This window comes from Lipophrys pholis (assembly GCF_963383615.2).
Source record: "Lipophrys pholis genome assembly, chromosome: 1".
Lineage (NCBI taxonomy): Eukaryota > Metazoa > Chordata > Actinopteri > Blenniiformes > Blenniidae > Lipophrys > Lipophrys pholis.
This window is the reverse complement of record NC_137635.1, coordinates 15,790,937-15,806,222: the sequence shown is the minus strand read 5'-3', so window position 1 is coordinate 15,806,222 and position 15,286 is coordinate 15,790,937. Positions and strand designations below refer to the sequence as shown.

The 15,286-nt window shown below is 47.0% G+C and overlaps 1 protein-coding gene across 4 annotated transcripts in view; it reads left to right on the top strand.

Annotated features, from left to right (window-relative positions):
• LOC308114341 (uncharacterized protein) overlaps window positions 1-15,286 on the top strand; it is a 32,543-nt gene that overhangs the window by 14,119 nt on the left and 3,138 nt on the right. For all 4 annotated transcript variants that reach the window (XM_080471147.1, XM_080471146.1, XM_080471145.1 and 1 more), the window contains exons 23-42: window positions 276-401; window positions 706-856; window positions 934-1,046; window positions 1,134-1,284; window positions 1,377-1,625; window positions 1,807-2,019; window positions 4,651-4,832; window positions 4,955-5,138; window positions 5,664-5,806; window positions 7,038-7,219; window positions 8,686-8,945; window positions 9,026-9,263; window positions 9,336-9,510; window positions 10,026-10,152; window positions 10,337-10,423; window positions 11,803-11,985; window positions 12,090-12,349; window positions 12,489-12,637; window positions 13,470-13,554; window positions 13,906-14,020. In XM_080471147.1, coding sequence (XP_080327273.1) covers window positions 276-401; window positions 706-856; window positions 934-1,046; window positions 1,134-1,284; window positions 1,377-1,625; window positions 1,807-2,019; window positions 4,651-4,832; window positions 4,955-5,138; window positions 5,664-5,806; window positions 7,038-7,219; window positions 8,686-8,945; window positions 9,026-9,263; window positions 9,336-9,510; window positions 10,026-10,152; window positions 10,337-10,423; window positions 11,803-11,985; window positions 12,090-12,349; window positions 12,489-12,637; window positions 13,470-13,554; window positions 13,906-14,020 — 3,373 coding nt within the window. The remainder of the gene's footprint in view (window positions 1-275; window positions 402-705; window positions 857-933; window positions 1,047-1,133; window positions 1,285-1,376; window positions 1,626-1,806; window positions 2,020-4,650; window positions 4,833-4,954; window positions 5,139-5,663; window positions 5,807-7,037; window positions 7,220-8,685; window positions 8,946-9,025; window positions 9,264-9,335; window positions 9,511-10,025; window positions 10,153-10,336; window positions 10,424-11,802; window positions 11,986-12,089; window positions 12,350-12,488; window positions 12,638-13,469; window positions 13,555-13,905; window positions 14,021-15,286) is intronic.

The following is a 15,286-nucleotide window of genomic DNA, read 5'->3' as shown; positions in this document are numbered from 1 at the left end:
TTTCTTTGTGTGTGTTTTTAGCTATTTCAGCCTTTTTCAGCAGTTCCTGCTGTCCAGGCTGTTTTGGCTTTTTTATATCACTTAGCTGTTTTGATCCTGGAGATTAGGCCAATTTTGAAAACCAGTGTGCTCTGCAAATAATACAAAAATTAAGATAAAATATTATTTACACAGAATTTTCTGAGAGCTTCGGGGAGCCATTATAGAGGAGCCACATGTGGCTCCAGAATGCGGTTTGAAGACCGGGGCCCTAAACCACATGTTCCTCTCTGCAGAGTGAGAAGCGTCTGGTGACGATGACCCGTAAAGACCTGAGTCACAACATCCTGGAGGTGGAGCACACGGACGGCGTGGAGCGCTGGCTGGTGGTGAAAAGCACACTGCGGCCCACTGCAGCCAAGGTGATCCATCTCACAGTGTCCGATCCTGCTCGATGTCGGCTTTACTAAAAACCCGCCGTCCTGAAGTGACTCCACATTCCCTTCAGCTGTTTTCCTCCCTCAGTCTCCCAGAGGCAGCCACTCGTTACCTGTAGTCGGGTTACGTAAGAGAACGAACAAAGCCGAGCGAGCGGAACATTTCCGAGAAGTTCAGCGCTCCGTTCTTTTCTCCTGACAGCCTCACTCTTCACAGACATTCAGATCAATATCTGTTTCCTGGTGTGTGGAGCTGCTGTGACATTGATTTGTTCCCCTCCTCCTTCAGACCAAAGAGGATGTGGAGTCAACCGAGCTCGCTCTGGCTTTCCAGCTCGGCGGTGAGATCGCAGGAAGTGACACGGCCTGTCAGCCTCAGAAGCAGCCCGTCTTCGCCTACCTGCCCCTGCGCAGCTTCGGCTTCCGCTTCATCATCCAGGGTGGGAACAAAACCTTCAGATGCTCCGGGTGTCAGAGTTAAAGTACGATTCTTAACGAAAGCTCGTCTCTCCTCCAGCCGACTTCGACATCCCGTCGTCTCGGGAAGACGTTGACCGAGACAGCTCGTGGAACCAATGGCTTCGCTCTGAAATACCAAAACTCTTCCTCCAGGCCATGGATGTATTTACAGTAAGACTGATATATAACTGAGGGTTTGAAGATTTCATTGTCTTTTTCTGGCCTTTTTACAAGTGATCCTGCTTTTCCTTGTTCCAGGATCACCCAGAGTTTGACGGGCTGAAGGGCCTCTGCCACTTCCTGCAGTTCGTCCCCCTTCCTGACGAGGTGCTGGACTTCTTCAAGCCGGTTGCTGGGAAGATTATTCAGTTACTGAAGGGGAAGGCCTTCCTGCCCACACAGAGCTCAGGTATTCCTCACAAACTCAGTCTGGATTTGAAGATGCAGCTTTGAACGTTTCCTCTCAACCTCCCAGTGTAAAACTCTGAGCGTTCCCCCCAGACGGACAGGTGGTGCACAAGTTTCCGTCCCAGGTGGCCGTGTGTCAGGACGCCGTGATCCGCGACGTAATTGGCGGTGCCGAGCTGGAGCGGCATCTGTCTCTGTCCTACCTCCACCCCGGCCTGAGTCCCGCGCCACCTGCCTCCCTGCTCGCCCACCTGGGAGTGCGAAGCCTTCGGGGGTCGGACGTTACCACGGTAACCACAGCCATGGCCAAGGAGCTGATGAAAGTGGATGGAATCCATTCTGGTGCGTTTTCACAACAGATAAAATGTCATGCTGCATTTGATTAACTTTTACTGATTTTCAGCTTCACTTGCCTACATACGACCTCACAAAGCATGTGCGAAATGTGATGCAGCCCAATTTTGAAAAGCCCAAATCTAAAGTTGAATCTTTAATTTTTTTGCCTTCTTCCTTTATTACTTAGATGGAGGCCTCCGTCAACTGGCCAGGCTGCTGGTTTGCAACTTCCGAGCTCTGGAGCACGGCTACGGAGAGGCCGACTCTGTCCTGGAAACCCTCCGAGATCTTCCCATAATCCCTCTGGCTGACGGCCGTATGGTGACACTGAGCGGGGAAGGGGTCTTCTTTCCAATTGAAGAAAGCGGTACCAAGAAAAACAAAGCTCAATCCCAGAAAGGTATTTGAAATCTCGATGGGGTTATAGACACAGACTGCCATTGGGGAAAGTGGTTGCCTAGAGTTCAGGGAAGTGCTTATTACGTTTAGTTATAACGTAAAGCTCAGTGAGAGTATGTACATGTATCATAACTTCCATAGCTTCGTACTACAAGAGGAATAAGTCTCAGTATGCAGTTCGACTGAAGGGACGACGTGGATCCACACAGCAGTTTCTGTGACTTCCTGTAGGTAATTACTCTGCACCTGCAGAGAATTCACCGACGCGCGCATGTGCTGATAGCACGGTGCTAAATCAACCCGCTGCGACGACAACAAACCGGCACAGCAGATGGAGAGAGGAGAGCACAGGGCCCACTTTCTAAAAATGTGACCAAAACCAACAAACCCAGATAAATATGTATCACCTTGGTGATGGTGCGAGGTGCACATGGAACACTCCATCTGTGCTTGAGGTCCTGTGAAAGCTGGAAATCAGCGTGGTGCTGCTTCACCACAGGCAGAGAAAAGCTAGTGTCTGAGCTTCTTGCGTTTGTAAACAACCGAACATATTTGAACTTAGCAATTTTAGCACTTGTTGTTTTCACTACCTACCAACCTACACTTCTAGTGAAACTCAGCCACTGTTAAACATCATAAATGTTCTTTTATGTTCAATTATCCAGCTATGATGATCTGACTTATTCAGAGGGAGACGCTTGGTATCAAAAGCTATGAAAATCATTCTGTCTTCTCTGATGTTTCAGTTGCTTGAGAAACAGAATGTGGGTCAAATACTGTAAACCCTCCGAAAGGCTCTGCGTCAGCTTTTTGTTTTTAGGAGTCGGCCCAGTCCAATATCCAGGTCAGTCGAGGAGGGGGTGTAAAACAAAAGCTGCATTTGGGTCTCGGTCCAGCCTGACCTCTTTCTAAGAATAAGCAGACGATGCTTCCTGTGCGTCATCACATTCAGAAACCTCAGTCAAAGAAGACGTTGGCAATGGCAAGCATGAATAATGGATTCCCACACGCCGCCGCCGTGTGTTGGCTTTAATAATCGAGGAGTCTAAGTGGTCGCAAGGTTTTGGATGCTCGTGACTCCCAGCTGGGGATGCGAGATCAGAAGTCTTAGGGAATGGCCTGAAGCTTTGAGGACACCAAGCTTCTGCATATCAAAGAAAAGCTTTTGTTGGATCAAGTGTCCACCTGTGCTTTTCACTGGGGTGACTGTATTTTGAAGAAGAAATCAAGATACAATAAAGATATTGTAAGATATAATAAAATAAAACCTAACCCACAATGGACGGGGAAAAAACTGAGAAGGACTGGACATTATAAAGCAGCTCAAAAAAGGCCTTCATACCAGGCATGCTCTTCTTCTGCATGTGAATTAGAGATAGAGTCAACTGGTAAACTAAATTCTACAGATGGGATGACAATAGTTCAGATATCTCGCCCTGGGCCCCAGCAAAGCTGTCAGCTGGCCTGATGTGACTTATTATTGAGAAGTGACTTGTATATATGAAAATATACTCATAGATACCATCTGTGACCACTAGGTGTCACTGTATGACAACAGAATGCAGCTACAGTACCACAGAAAAAGTTCCATTACTGCTGTTTCTGAATGACAGCAAGATAAATGAAAACACTAGCATTATAAATATATGGAACAAACATACAGACTGTATACTCAAATGTAATTCACACATTCGAGGCACATGCAGCACAATTCTTTGATGGTTTTACAATAATTATGTAATTATGATTTATTGAAATGTTTGATTTGGTGTCCCCTACATACCGTATATTCTGGAATGTAAGTCACACTTTTTTTTTAAAGTTACTTGATTGCTCATGCAGCTTATATTAAGAAGTGACTTATACATGAGAATATGCTGGTACATACCATCTAGGACCACTAGTTGTCATTGTATGACAACAGAATACGGTACTTGTATTTGTGCAGTACAATATAGCATTCCTGACGCTCGACACGACACTTGCGGAGGCCGACTGTCGACAAGAAAGATGCAGCACGAAGAGTCGGCAGGACATGATATCAATGAGAGCGAAGTCTTGACTTTGTTTCCAGGTCAGCGGTTAGCGGTTCGAAGCCAGCGAAAGCCCGCGTACCTTAAGGTGAAGTCAAGTGGACGGAGCTGAGAGCGATAGCTTCCAAGAGACGGAAAAGTTAAACATAGTGTTCCTCTGAAATATTGAGCAGTACAGAGATCCAGGGGGAAGCATCCCCTTCAGACGAAGGAAAGTAGGTCACCGAAGGGTAATGCAGGGTATCACGTTTATGAATCTTTGCATGGAATTGTGTCACACGCACAGCTTTTTGTGAAAGAGGCAAATGAAACCGATTCAGCTGACTTTAGAGCCTGTTTCTGTTAAAACTGGGTTACAATGAAGCAAGACTGAAAGGAGTCAATTATGTATGAAACAGAAATAACACATTCACACGGACATACTAAACGTCACCACTGTTCTACACAATTCAGCTCTTCTGAATAAAACAACAGTCGGGTTGAAGTGACGTGTCCCAGTGAATGAATGTTTTGAAGAAGGAAAAAAAAGTCTGTTAAATTTCTACCTTCTCCTGAATATGTGCAGAAGCATTTGATTGAATGTTTCTTCTTGTCCACAGGGCCGCTGTCTGCTCTGTACCAGGACGTGAGCGTGGTTCACCCGTCCCTTCTGAACTGTTTGGAGCCTCTGGAGAGTCAGCAGGTTCGCGAGCTGCTCAGGAGACTCGGGGTTCACGAACTGGAGCCTCAGGAGCTGCTGGAGCAACACATCTACCCCACAATACGGAACAACAAGTGGAAGGTGAACACATGATAGACTCTTTTCCTGTTAGTTATTTTTAAAAAAAACAACAAAAAAAAAACATCCAAGTAAACGTCTCTGTTTCCTCTGTTTTTCTGCGTGCGATGGACTCCCCTCCCAAGTCGAAGCCCGAGGCGGTGGTTGTCAGTTACCTGGTTTTCATCAAGCAACACTCCAAGTCCACTCAGGAGGACTCAGATACTGCAATACCAGTCCTGACCAGCAGGGGCCTGCTCTGTCCGGCCAGCCAAAAGGTGCATTTCTCCAAAGAGTACGGCAACATCGACCTGCCAGAGGAACTGCCTGGTAGGTAGAAACCTCACGAGTCTGAACAAACACACCCGTCTGTCCAGAGTCACTTATGGGCTTTCTCACTGATGTAATTTCATTATCATTGTTATTATCAAACCTTCACAAGGATACAGATGGAGCCTTCCGTCCATCTTTTGCGTTCAGTATGTGCGTAATTTGGTTTACGGATGTGTAGCTAACAGAGTAATACCACAGATGACCTGTGGGGCCAGTGTTGAGTAGTATCGTTCACGTGTGACCAGAGAAAGGAACAAAGAAAACAACAGAAATAGGGAAGAAAGGCAAACAAATCTACACCATTATGTCAGAATTGCATCACGTGTTTACAAACCTCTTCAAAGTTAAAAACAAGGCAACAAATTATTAACAGCGTTGTAAATACTTATATTAGCATTTCTGAACCTGTTTCATGGACGTTTGTACCATCACTGTCCCACAGGAAACCAAAAACGTCCATTGCGCGACCTGTTTGCTGAGTTTGTGCTTCTTCTACAGAGTGTCTGCTTTCTTTCCTCCCAGGCCACGACTGGATCCTGCTGAGTCCGTGCTACGTGCAGACAGACGGCGACATGGCCGGATGGAGGGAGCTGTTCGGCAGGCTGGGAGTCGGCGACGGCCTCATCATCCGCAAGGAGAGGCGAACGCTCGCCGCCGCAGACCTGGTGAGCGGGACGTTCCCCTCGCACTTACCTCAGCCGTTTAGAATTCACTCTCAGCTCAGACTGACCTGTAGGCACAGTCATTGCGTAAGAACACAATATTTACCGGTTGCGCAGAGTCGAACATTCCCCTGCATCCGTGACTCATCGCCACCAATGAAGCGATGATTAAAGAATGAAGCGGCCGCCGATAACGAGCCGCCCACCAGGGCCGGAGAGATCAATAGGTGCTTTAGAGATAAGCAGAAGAAGCAGGTGCTGATGGGATGTCGCCGGGACCGACGTTCCTCGTGCCTGTTTTAGCCTTGGCTGCAGATAAAGGGGATGAGCGTGGATTTAATGGCCGCACTGATCGTGTGTCCACTACAATGTGTTGGAAAGTTGTCACCCACAGTATCCCTACTTGAACGATACACTCCGGTTACAATCTGTCAATTGTATTTATCTTAAAGAGGAAGACAACTTTATCATCGTCTAATGAAAGCAGCTCTGTCTCATTGGAGTTTAACACATTTAAAATGTTTATCGTCATAAAAAATTTAATTTTAATTATTTATCGTAACCAAGGTCGTAGAAAGTTGAGCTACTGCAGCGCCCCCTGTTGGATGGTAGAGGACCTGCATGACGAACGTATAAAAATCAGTGTCTTCTCAATAATAACACAAAATTGTCTTTTTGGATTCGTTTCTATTGGTTTAATCTTTTTTTTTTTGTTTTTTTTTTTCAACCTTTTCTTTTCTTCAATTTTTTTTTTTTACTTTTTTTTTTAACGCCTCACTTGTTATATTCCAGCCTGTGTATTTGAGCATCTAGATAGTCAATTATAATGTCTTCCCCTGGTTGTGAAAATGAAACCTTTTTGGCTGAAACCAAAGTTGCTCGAGAGCAGGGGTGTCAAACGTACATGGCTGCTGTGTGTTCTGTGCCGCTTCGACACGTTTTTAGACATTTTTGGAGGTGTGCGCCGGTCGACACACAGCCTCAACAGCGGTGGGTTGAGGCCACACGCAACCTCTACGTCTCCGTTAGAGAACAAATTAGGCTTAAAAAAAGTCAGAAGCTTCTCTACCAGGGTAAGGTCACTGACATGCGCAGAGATCAGGGAGGGTTTGACGTGATCAGATCTCTTGTACGACACGTTTTCTGCTTTGGAAAGATGACAGAGGGAGAATATAAAGGATGTAACCAGAACCGTTGAAAAGAATGATCTGGAATCCACCCCCTCCCCCCCCAGGCCTCCAGCCCCTGGTCGAGGGAAAGCACCATGTGGCATCAGAAACCAGCGGAGGGCTACGTGATCGACGACTACCCCTGCGAGGAGTTCCACGCCCTGGCCACGGCCGACCTGCCGGGCTCCCGGCTCCTGCAGCAGCGGACGTCTCTGCTGAAGCTGCTGGAGGCCAACTGGGACACGGGGTAACACACTCACACAGCGTCCAAACATTGTCCCACTTTTAGAAAGGTGCGCATCCACTTCGGGGAACCGAGAAGCCGGACATAACGGCTCTGGGATTAGTTCAGGTCACCGGAGTAATTTTCATTATTTCTTTGCTGTGGCCATTAAGCGATTACTCTGATAAAAAACACTTTCCTCCTTGAGAGGGAAAAACGCCGTGGCACGGCAGGGTTTTGTTTGGGTTTGACGACCCTGGAGGGATCGGATTAATAATCTGGATTTATGGGCTTTTAGTGTAGTCACGTCTGGTGACTCATGCGAATGTGAGCGACTCGAGGACATCGCTGTCGGTGAGGAGGTCACACCCCAGCGCGCTTAATCACGCACGCACATTTTTCATCGTGAATAAACAACAGGGTCATTTTCATTGATAAACAAAATGTCGAGCTTGGCGGTCGATCCCTGATTAGAGAGAAACATCGAGATTTGTTCTTCCAGGTAACAGTGCCCTTTCTCTTCTTGGACCTTATTCAACCAGCTGCAGCTTTATTTGTGCATCGGACTTCTGGCCTGTTGCCACCAGCTGTTGTTGATACTTTCAGTGAAAGTTTCTAGGCGCTTCACTGAGGTTCTTCCAGTTCAAGATAGAGAAAAAAGAAACGCATCAAAAGATGCTCTGAGCCTGCATTTTATCAGCGTGTCTCCTTTGTGAAAGAGTTGGTGTTCAAACTGAAATGCTCGCAGCCTCTGTTTGTCAGCCAGCTCAATCATTTATGGGCAAAAAGACAAATACAGCACAGGAGCTCTTCAACAGCTGAAGTCTTGTGTATTTCAAACCACAGTCTGAATCCTGCATGTTTTATAACAACAAGGCTTCATGTGCAAAAATCAACTGTCTGCAGTCATTTGGTGGATTATTCACGTTAGACCAACCAATAATGGTCAATAACTAAATAGTTTAGGCCTTTTTAAATGGGATCAAGCTTTTCATCATACCATTCAAAAGTGGCATCCTTCATCACTCGCATTTTGTCCTTCATTTCATACAAACCGTCTGAAAGGTTCTCACCCTGCAATGGAATGGAAGGATAAAAGGCAGAATCTAAAGCACTGAGAGGAGACTGGAGAATTCTCTCACTGCGTTTAGCTTCGATCTTCCGGCACTGCTGAGGGAGTGAAGTTGTGTAGATAAATGTAGGTCACACACGTCTGTGACGAAGGCAACTTGGAGATCAGCGAGCTCCAGCTGAAAATGTTACGACACTTTAATGTGATGATGAGAGGATTCGTGATCACTGGCTGTCAATCTGCCTCCGCATTCAAATTTCATTCCATTTAGTCTGTTTAACAAAAACAATGTTATTACAGTCACATGCTTTAATAATTAAATTCCTGTTTATTTCTCTGGCACTGGTGTTATGCAGTACTATGAATCAGGCTTCAACATGATCGTGGGTTTAGAGGATCGTCTCTTTCCTTCTTGCAGACATCGCTACTCTCAGTACCTCACAGCGCAGCTGCTTGACGGCGATGGAAGAGCGTTCAGAAGCATCCGGTCGTCCTTCCATCACTTCCTGTGTCGTCTGGACTGGGTACCGGCGTTCCGCCCCCAGCGGGGGGGTCAGCCCGAGAGGAAGTACCTCTGTCCGAGCTCGGTGTACCTGATGTCCCCCGACGTCTCCGACCTGCTCGGGACGCACGTGGACTACTTGGACTTGGACTCCAGCGAGTTCAGCAGAGCTCTCGGTATAAACTCAAGCTGCCATGCTGCTCTGAGCCGGAGGCTCTACTGTAAAGCGTTGACGCACCCTCACTGTCTCCCTCAGGGATGAGACAAACCATCTCGGTGGAGATTCTCATCGACTACCTGAAGAAGTGGTGTGTGAACGCCGAGCCGGACGACCGGGGGCCGAGGTCGGCCGAAGACGACCTGGTGGGGGCGTGCTTCACTTCCACCGTCCAGCACATCCACAACGTCTACACGTACCTGCAGGCCAACTGCTCCCAGAGCAGCCTGAAGGAGCTGTTTCAGCACACGCCCGCCGTGTTTGTGGAGACTACCAAGTAAGTCGTCGGCTCCACCGCAATGTTTGTGTCGGAGACGAGAGGCCAGATCAGACACCCATGCTCCCTCAGGCTCGAGAACGGCTGGACGTCGGGACGCTTCTTCCACCTGAAGGAGGTGTGCTGGAGCGACGCCACCGGAATGTTCCAGCGCTACAGAGCGCAGACTCAAACGCCGGACAGCCCCGTCCAGGAGCCGCGAGTCCTGGCTCCTTTCTACGGGCCGCTCAACGATTTCTTCCTCAGGGTGAGCCGCTCCGTTTGGTTTGATGCTACAGTAGCCGTCTGAAATAGACCGTTTAACAGTTCTAGCCTGATAATGTTATTCTTTCATTAAAAAATTGATCAGATTCTACAGTTTTTTTGTAATATACATTCTCATGAGGCTTCATCCGGAGTCGCTCACCCAGGGAAACCTTTGTGTGTCCATACACCTGTCTTTCCCCTGCGGGCCTGTTTTCCTGTCCTCTGCGGTGCTTAGCCAGACCTAATCTCCTCAGACAGCTGCTGGAATCACACAAATCTGCTGCTATTTATATGTGCTGAAATCTAATCATTAATCACGCTCCCTGTGACACTGGGAGCTCCACGAGCAGATCGCAGCTATCAGCGATCGCCGCCGACATCGTCATTGCGACCAAAGTGCCGACTTTGTGTTTTTGTTGAACAGTTGATTAGGAGACCACGTTTCCTACCTGAATTTGCACGGTTTTATTCAAATGTGTTCAAAAAGCCTTAATTTACACGCTGTCTGTTCCGTAGCTGCTGAATGTGGACTCCGGTCCGAACATGAGGCAGTACGTGGGACTGCTGGAGCTGATCTCCTCGTCGTCTCCCATCCCGACGGCCGAAGTGCTGCAGGACGTGTCTGTGCTGTACGCCAGACTCGGTAAGGACGTTCAGACCGTCCGTCTTTTGTCCCCGATCTCCTCGCATCCGGTGACTCAGCTCCTCGCGTCCCATCTGTCTGCTGCTTGTTAAGCTCAGCAAACGTTATGTCTGCCTCTCTTTTTATTGTCAATGTCCTACAATATAATAACATCTAATTTTTTATTTTTTATTTTTTTTACCAGCTCTGAAGTGTAAGCCCCAAGCAGCGGGCGAGCATGAAAGCATCTCTGAGCCTCCTCTCAATCCCAGCTACTGCTCCACTCTGAGAGGTGAGTAATGCTGGCATGGCCAGCGCAGCGCGCGGCCCTCGCCGCCCCTTCAATCTGCCGCTCTGACAGACTTTCTGTTGGCAATCTGAGCTCCATCTCCCGCCTGTCAGCGCGGCGGAAGTTTTAAAAGCGGCTGGGGAGAATTTGTTGCCGCAGCGCTGTGGAAGTGGACAAGCAGTCACATAAGGTAACTGCGCCGCAGAAGTGGCTGCAGCAGCTTCTAGAACACCCCAAACTCCGTGTTACAGAGTTTTATATTAACCCTCAGCCATAATATGGACTTCAAGATTCAAATACTTTATTTATCCAATTTAATAGTTCAATTAGGTTCATTCTGCTTTTAGTTTGTTTTTATTATATTATATATATTATTTGTTGATTTTGGTCTGTCCATCATTTGCTTCAGTGCAGAAAATACTTTATTTTTGGAGGAAAATTTCCCTAAAAATACTTTGGAATTCATATTTGATTGAACAGATGACTGTGAAAAAGTGTTACCGCCTTCTTAAGGCCCCGTTTAAACGTTTTCAAGTGAAAATGAAACCGTAAGAACAAGAAGATGCAGGTGAGTTTAGTTTTTATTTTTTTCAGTTCAGAAGGATCCTTGGATAATAAAACGTTCCCATCAGAGAATCTTGGACGGGGACAATCAGTTTTGGGGGTTTTCTTTATCGGTGCAAAAAAATTTGCTTAATCCTGTAATAGTGATGCAGCAGATGTGTGATGTGAAGGTGCTTTAAAGGGCACAGGTGTAAACCGCTGCTCTGAAAAACACAGCACAGTTATTTACTGCAATCTGCTCAGCAGCTTCTGCAGCTGTGATCAGACAATTAATGTACCTCAAAACTGTGACGTGCAACTAACATCTGAGCACGCTGAGAGAATAAACATGTTTCCACCTGCTTTAAACCACAGCGCGCATAGCAATGATCAGATTATCTTTAGCACCACAATAATCCAATGACAGCTTTCACTGCATCTGTGTCTCAGTAGTTTAAAAAAGATGTAAGTGGCAAAAAAGAAAAAAAAAAAATCACAGCAACCTTTCTTCAATCTTCCTAATGAGAGTATTTGATTTTCTTACTGCGACAGTGAAGCAGAGCAGCGCCTGGTGGTTGTTGGATCGGTAATGAGGAGCGAGTGTATGCCGCTGCCTCGAGGCAAAGCAACCAGCAACCGAGGCAACGAGGAGCGAGAATGTTTGGTCTATTTAACAAAAGGCGTCCGACGTTCTTTTTCCAAGCACCAGAAATCCTCTGGACTACTTACTGATGACGAGGTCACGGACTCAGAGGTGTCCGCCAGTCCAGCAAAGTCTTGTCTGGACACATTTCTCAAATCAAGAGCTTATTCTGTCCCTTCTCGTACTCTCCGCCAAGGTATGGTCTCCGACAAGAGGGTCTTCCCCACCAAGGACAACAACTGGGTGAGTCTGGCTCGTAAACCCATGATCAGCGACAACAAAGAGCTGGAGAAGATCTTCAAGCCTCGCAAGGTGTGTCTGCTCAACCTGCCGCGAGCAGAGCAGAAGGAACACCCCCGGGGCAGGACTGGGGGCGCCGGTACGTCACTGCTCTCTCAGTCTTTCCTTTTTTTCTAATGCAATTCTAAAGTCGGATGCTGACGTCGGTGGCAGACGATCCTGATGACTTTGTGATCGCTGCAGGATATCGATCTCCACTCTGGGACGAGAAGCACCGTGGCTTGTTCCTGGAGATCTGCGGGATCCGTGCACTCTCCCAGTGCGTGACGCGGGACCCCCAGACGGAGGACTTCAGGCCGTGCTCGTCCATGCAGGCCCTGGTGCGCTCGGTCGTCCCGTACATCCAGAGGTTCCTCTACCACCACGACGAGATGAGCCAACTCTACGTAGAGCTGACTGACAGCAACATCGCGGCCAAGATCAGGAACCTTTCCTTCGGACAGGTGGGGAGAGTTTCCAGGTCGCTCAGCTCGGCTTCATGAGGCTCATCCCTCTTTAGTGTCGGCAGAATTCTACACAGATCATAAAGTGGACGCTGGTGGAGCAAGTGTGTGTTTATGTTGTTGTGATGACGCTCCACAGGTGGGTAGGCTCTACATCCGCTACCAGCTGGACGTAGCGGAAGGCGAGGATCCTGCCGTGGAGCTGCAGGACGTCATCTGTCTGCTGAAGGACGACAAGGAGCTCTACATCCAGAAGGATCACCTCACGGCCCAGCTGGACATCTGCAGGTGTGGACCAGAGACTCCTTCATGGTCGATGGAGATCCGTTGGGTATTAGAGTCAGATCGTCAGCATTCAGGCTCCTACTGAACTTCTGCTCCCAGTTTAGGTTTACCGCTAACACCAGTTTGAAGATCACAATGAGATTTGACTTGAACCCTAAATGTAAGGTTCAGTATTAACGCCGTCATTCAGGTTCGGTTTAGATCAGAGGAAGAACCAAAGCCAAGATTAGGCTCAGAATCAAGACTGACTGCTCTATTAGGTTAAGATAGAGTTCTGGTCTCTTATTCTAATTGTAAGATTGAGATTAGGAGTAATTGGATAAAATAACTTGAACTCAACATGACGTATTTAGAACTTTATGAGTTTTGATTTGAAATGTTTCGTATCTCCGCACGGCCATCCGGTGGAAAGAGGCACAAACAACTCAGTCAGTCATAAAGTTTGAAAATGCACAATGAATAAATGAGCTCCTCTTCTCACAAAATATTTCCGAACACGTGGCTGTAATTTGACACCAGGCTCACACCAATCCAGTGAACACAGTAACCAGACTGGATCATTTGCCGTCATTCATGTGTCTTAAATACATAAAAAAAAAAAAACATAAACTGCAGTAGAAGTAGTGGGTTAGCGCCCCCTGTGCGGTGAGCGTTAAGAATCTGTTCAGGTCGAGAACTTTTTGCAAAAAACCATCAACGTTTTAAGCCCACGAGGTTTAATTCCTTTTATCGATGTCGGCTTTTGATTCTCTCTCCTGTAGCTGTTTGACTGCGCGTCTTTCAAGTCATCCTGCAATACCTTGTAATCTCGTGTGTTTGCGTGTGTGTGTTTCAGGGAGCTGGTGAAACTGTTCTGCAAAGAGAGCAGCCACAGTAAAGAGCTGATGCATTTCGTGAGCGGCCTGATCTCCTCGCTCAACGTGAGTGACTCTTCCACACCGGGATGATGGGGGTGGGTGGGGGGTGACGAGGAGGGAAGGTCATATTTCTATTACATTGCAACGCGACAGAGCCAACTACCTACCCCGTGTAGCTGCCGCCGCTCCGAGCCGCCTCACGCAGTTGATACCGCGCCGATTGCTTCAACCCGAATATCCCTTCTGGATTTCCCCCAAAACAAATGAATGATTAAAGATTTTAATGAGTCCACTTTAATCCAGGCTTGATATGAGAATTAGCGTCTCTCTTTTAAGGCAAGTAGGTTTTGACAACATCCCAGCTCAACTGGAAATTCTGCACAGACTGAGGTTGTGGGTCTGAACTGTGTGTAGGACTCCAGAGCCCTGAACAGATTCCTGGATAAAGAGGAGATCAGAGAGCTTCCTGACGAGGAGGAGGAGTGGCAGGTCCCGGAGCCCCCCAGGTCTGAGGAACGCCTGGACAGAGGTACAGAACCTTCATAACATAATGTCCGTTTAAACAGTCTCTGCTGTGACTGTTACACTTCTAGACATAATTGTATTACCATAAGTTCTGGACTATAAGTTGCATCCTTCAAAAATGTTTGGCAAAAATGCAGGTTAGTCTACACTGGTATAAGAGAACATTTAATTTTTCTTGTTCCAGAACCTTCTATGAATTTGTTACGTTAGCCCACGATCAGCCTTCTCTATTTTGTTCATCACGGTAACAGTCTCTTTTCTCCAGTCCCTCACAAACTGTCTTCAATTTTTACTTGAAATTCTTTTTAGAAAAAAAACAATTTTTCTTGCTCTGTCAGTCAAATATGGAAGTAATGGAGATTTTCTGTGGCACTGTAGCACCTTTCTGTTGTCATACAGTGACATGGAGTGGTCACAGATGGTAGGTGAAGCTATCTTAATAAAAAGTCACCTCACCAACCAAACAACTACAAAAAAGTGTGAGTCATGGTACAGAGAATACGGTAATGCGTTTCTCTTGATATAAACTTCATGGCCAGACAACCTAAGTTACTTCTAGTCAGGGAAATACGGTAATCATGGTGCTTCTACTGAAGACCGTTTCTCTCAATAGAGAAGAAACGTGATAGAAGATTAATAAAGAAAGATTGTAAACATGCAGGATCCGTTCCCACTGTTTTAATGGCATTTGTTGCCAAGTGTGACGTGAGATCCAAGTGTTGTATAATCACATGAATATGTTCAATGGGAGCAGTTGTGTTTGTGAGGAGCCATTTTTAAACGGTCACAATCAAACATTTGGACGACACAAACAAACACGCACACACACACACACACGGAACAAAACCCCCCTCATCTGCTGCCTGGGAATAAACAGCTGGATGCAGAACATCAATCCTCACGGCTCCTCAGTCCTGCATCTGCACCGCCTCCAAGTCTCTGTGACACTTTGCCCCCGTTCCCATTATCATTTCATAATGTTCTCACAGACACACGCACACGTGCACGCACACACCTATGGAGAAAGATAACTGGTGTGTTTCTTGCTTATGCTAATTTGGGTTTGTGTTCACGTCTGTGTGTGGCGACATAAAAGAGCAGCTGTTGCCAAGGCTCAAAGAGCGAGAGGAGCAGATCCCCAACTGCAGCAGAGCAGAGCATGCACACACACACACACACACACACACACACACACACACACACACACACACACACACACACACACACACACACACACACACATAAAGGAGGATTAATTTGATCAAAGACT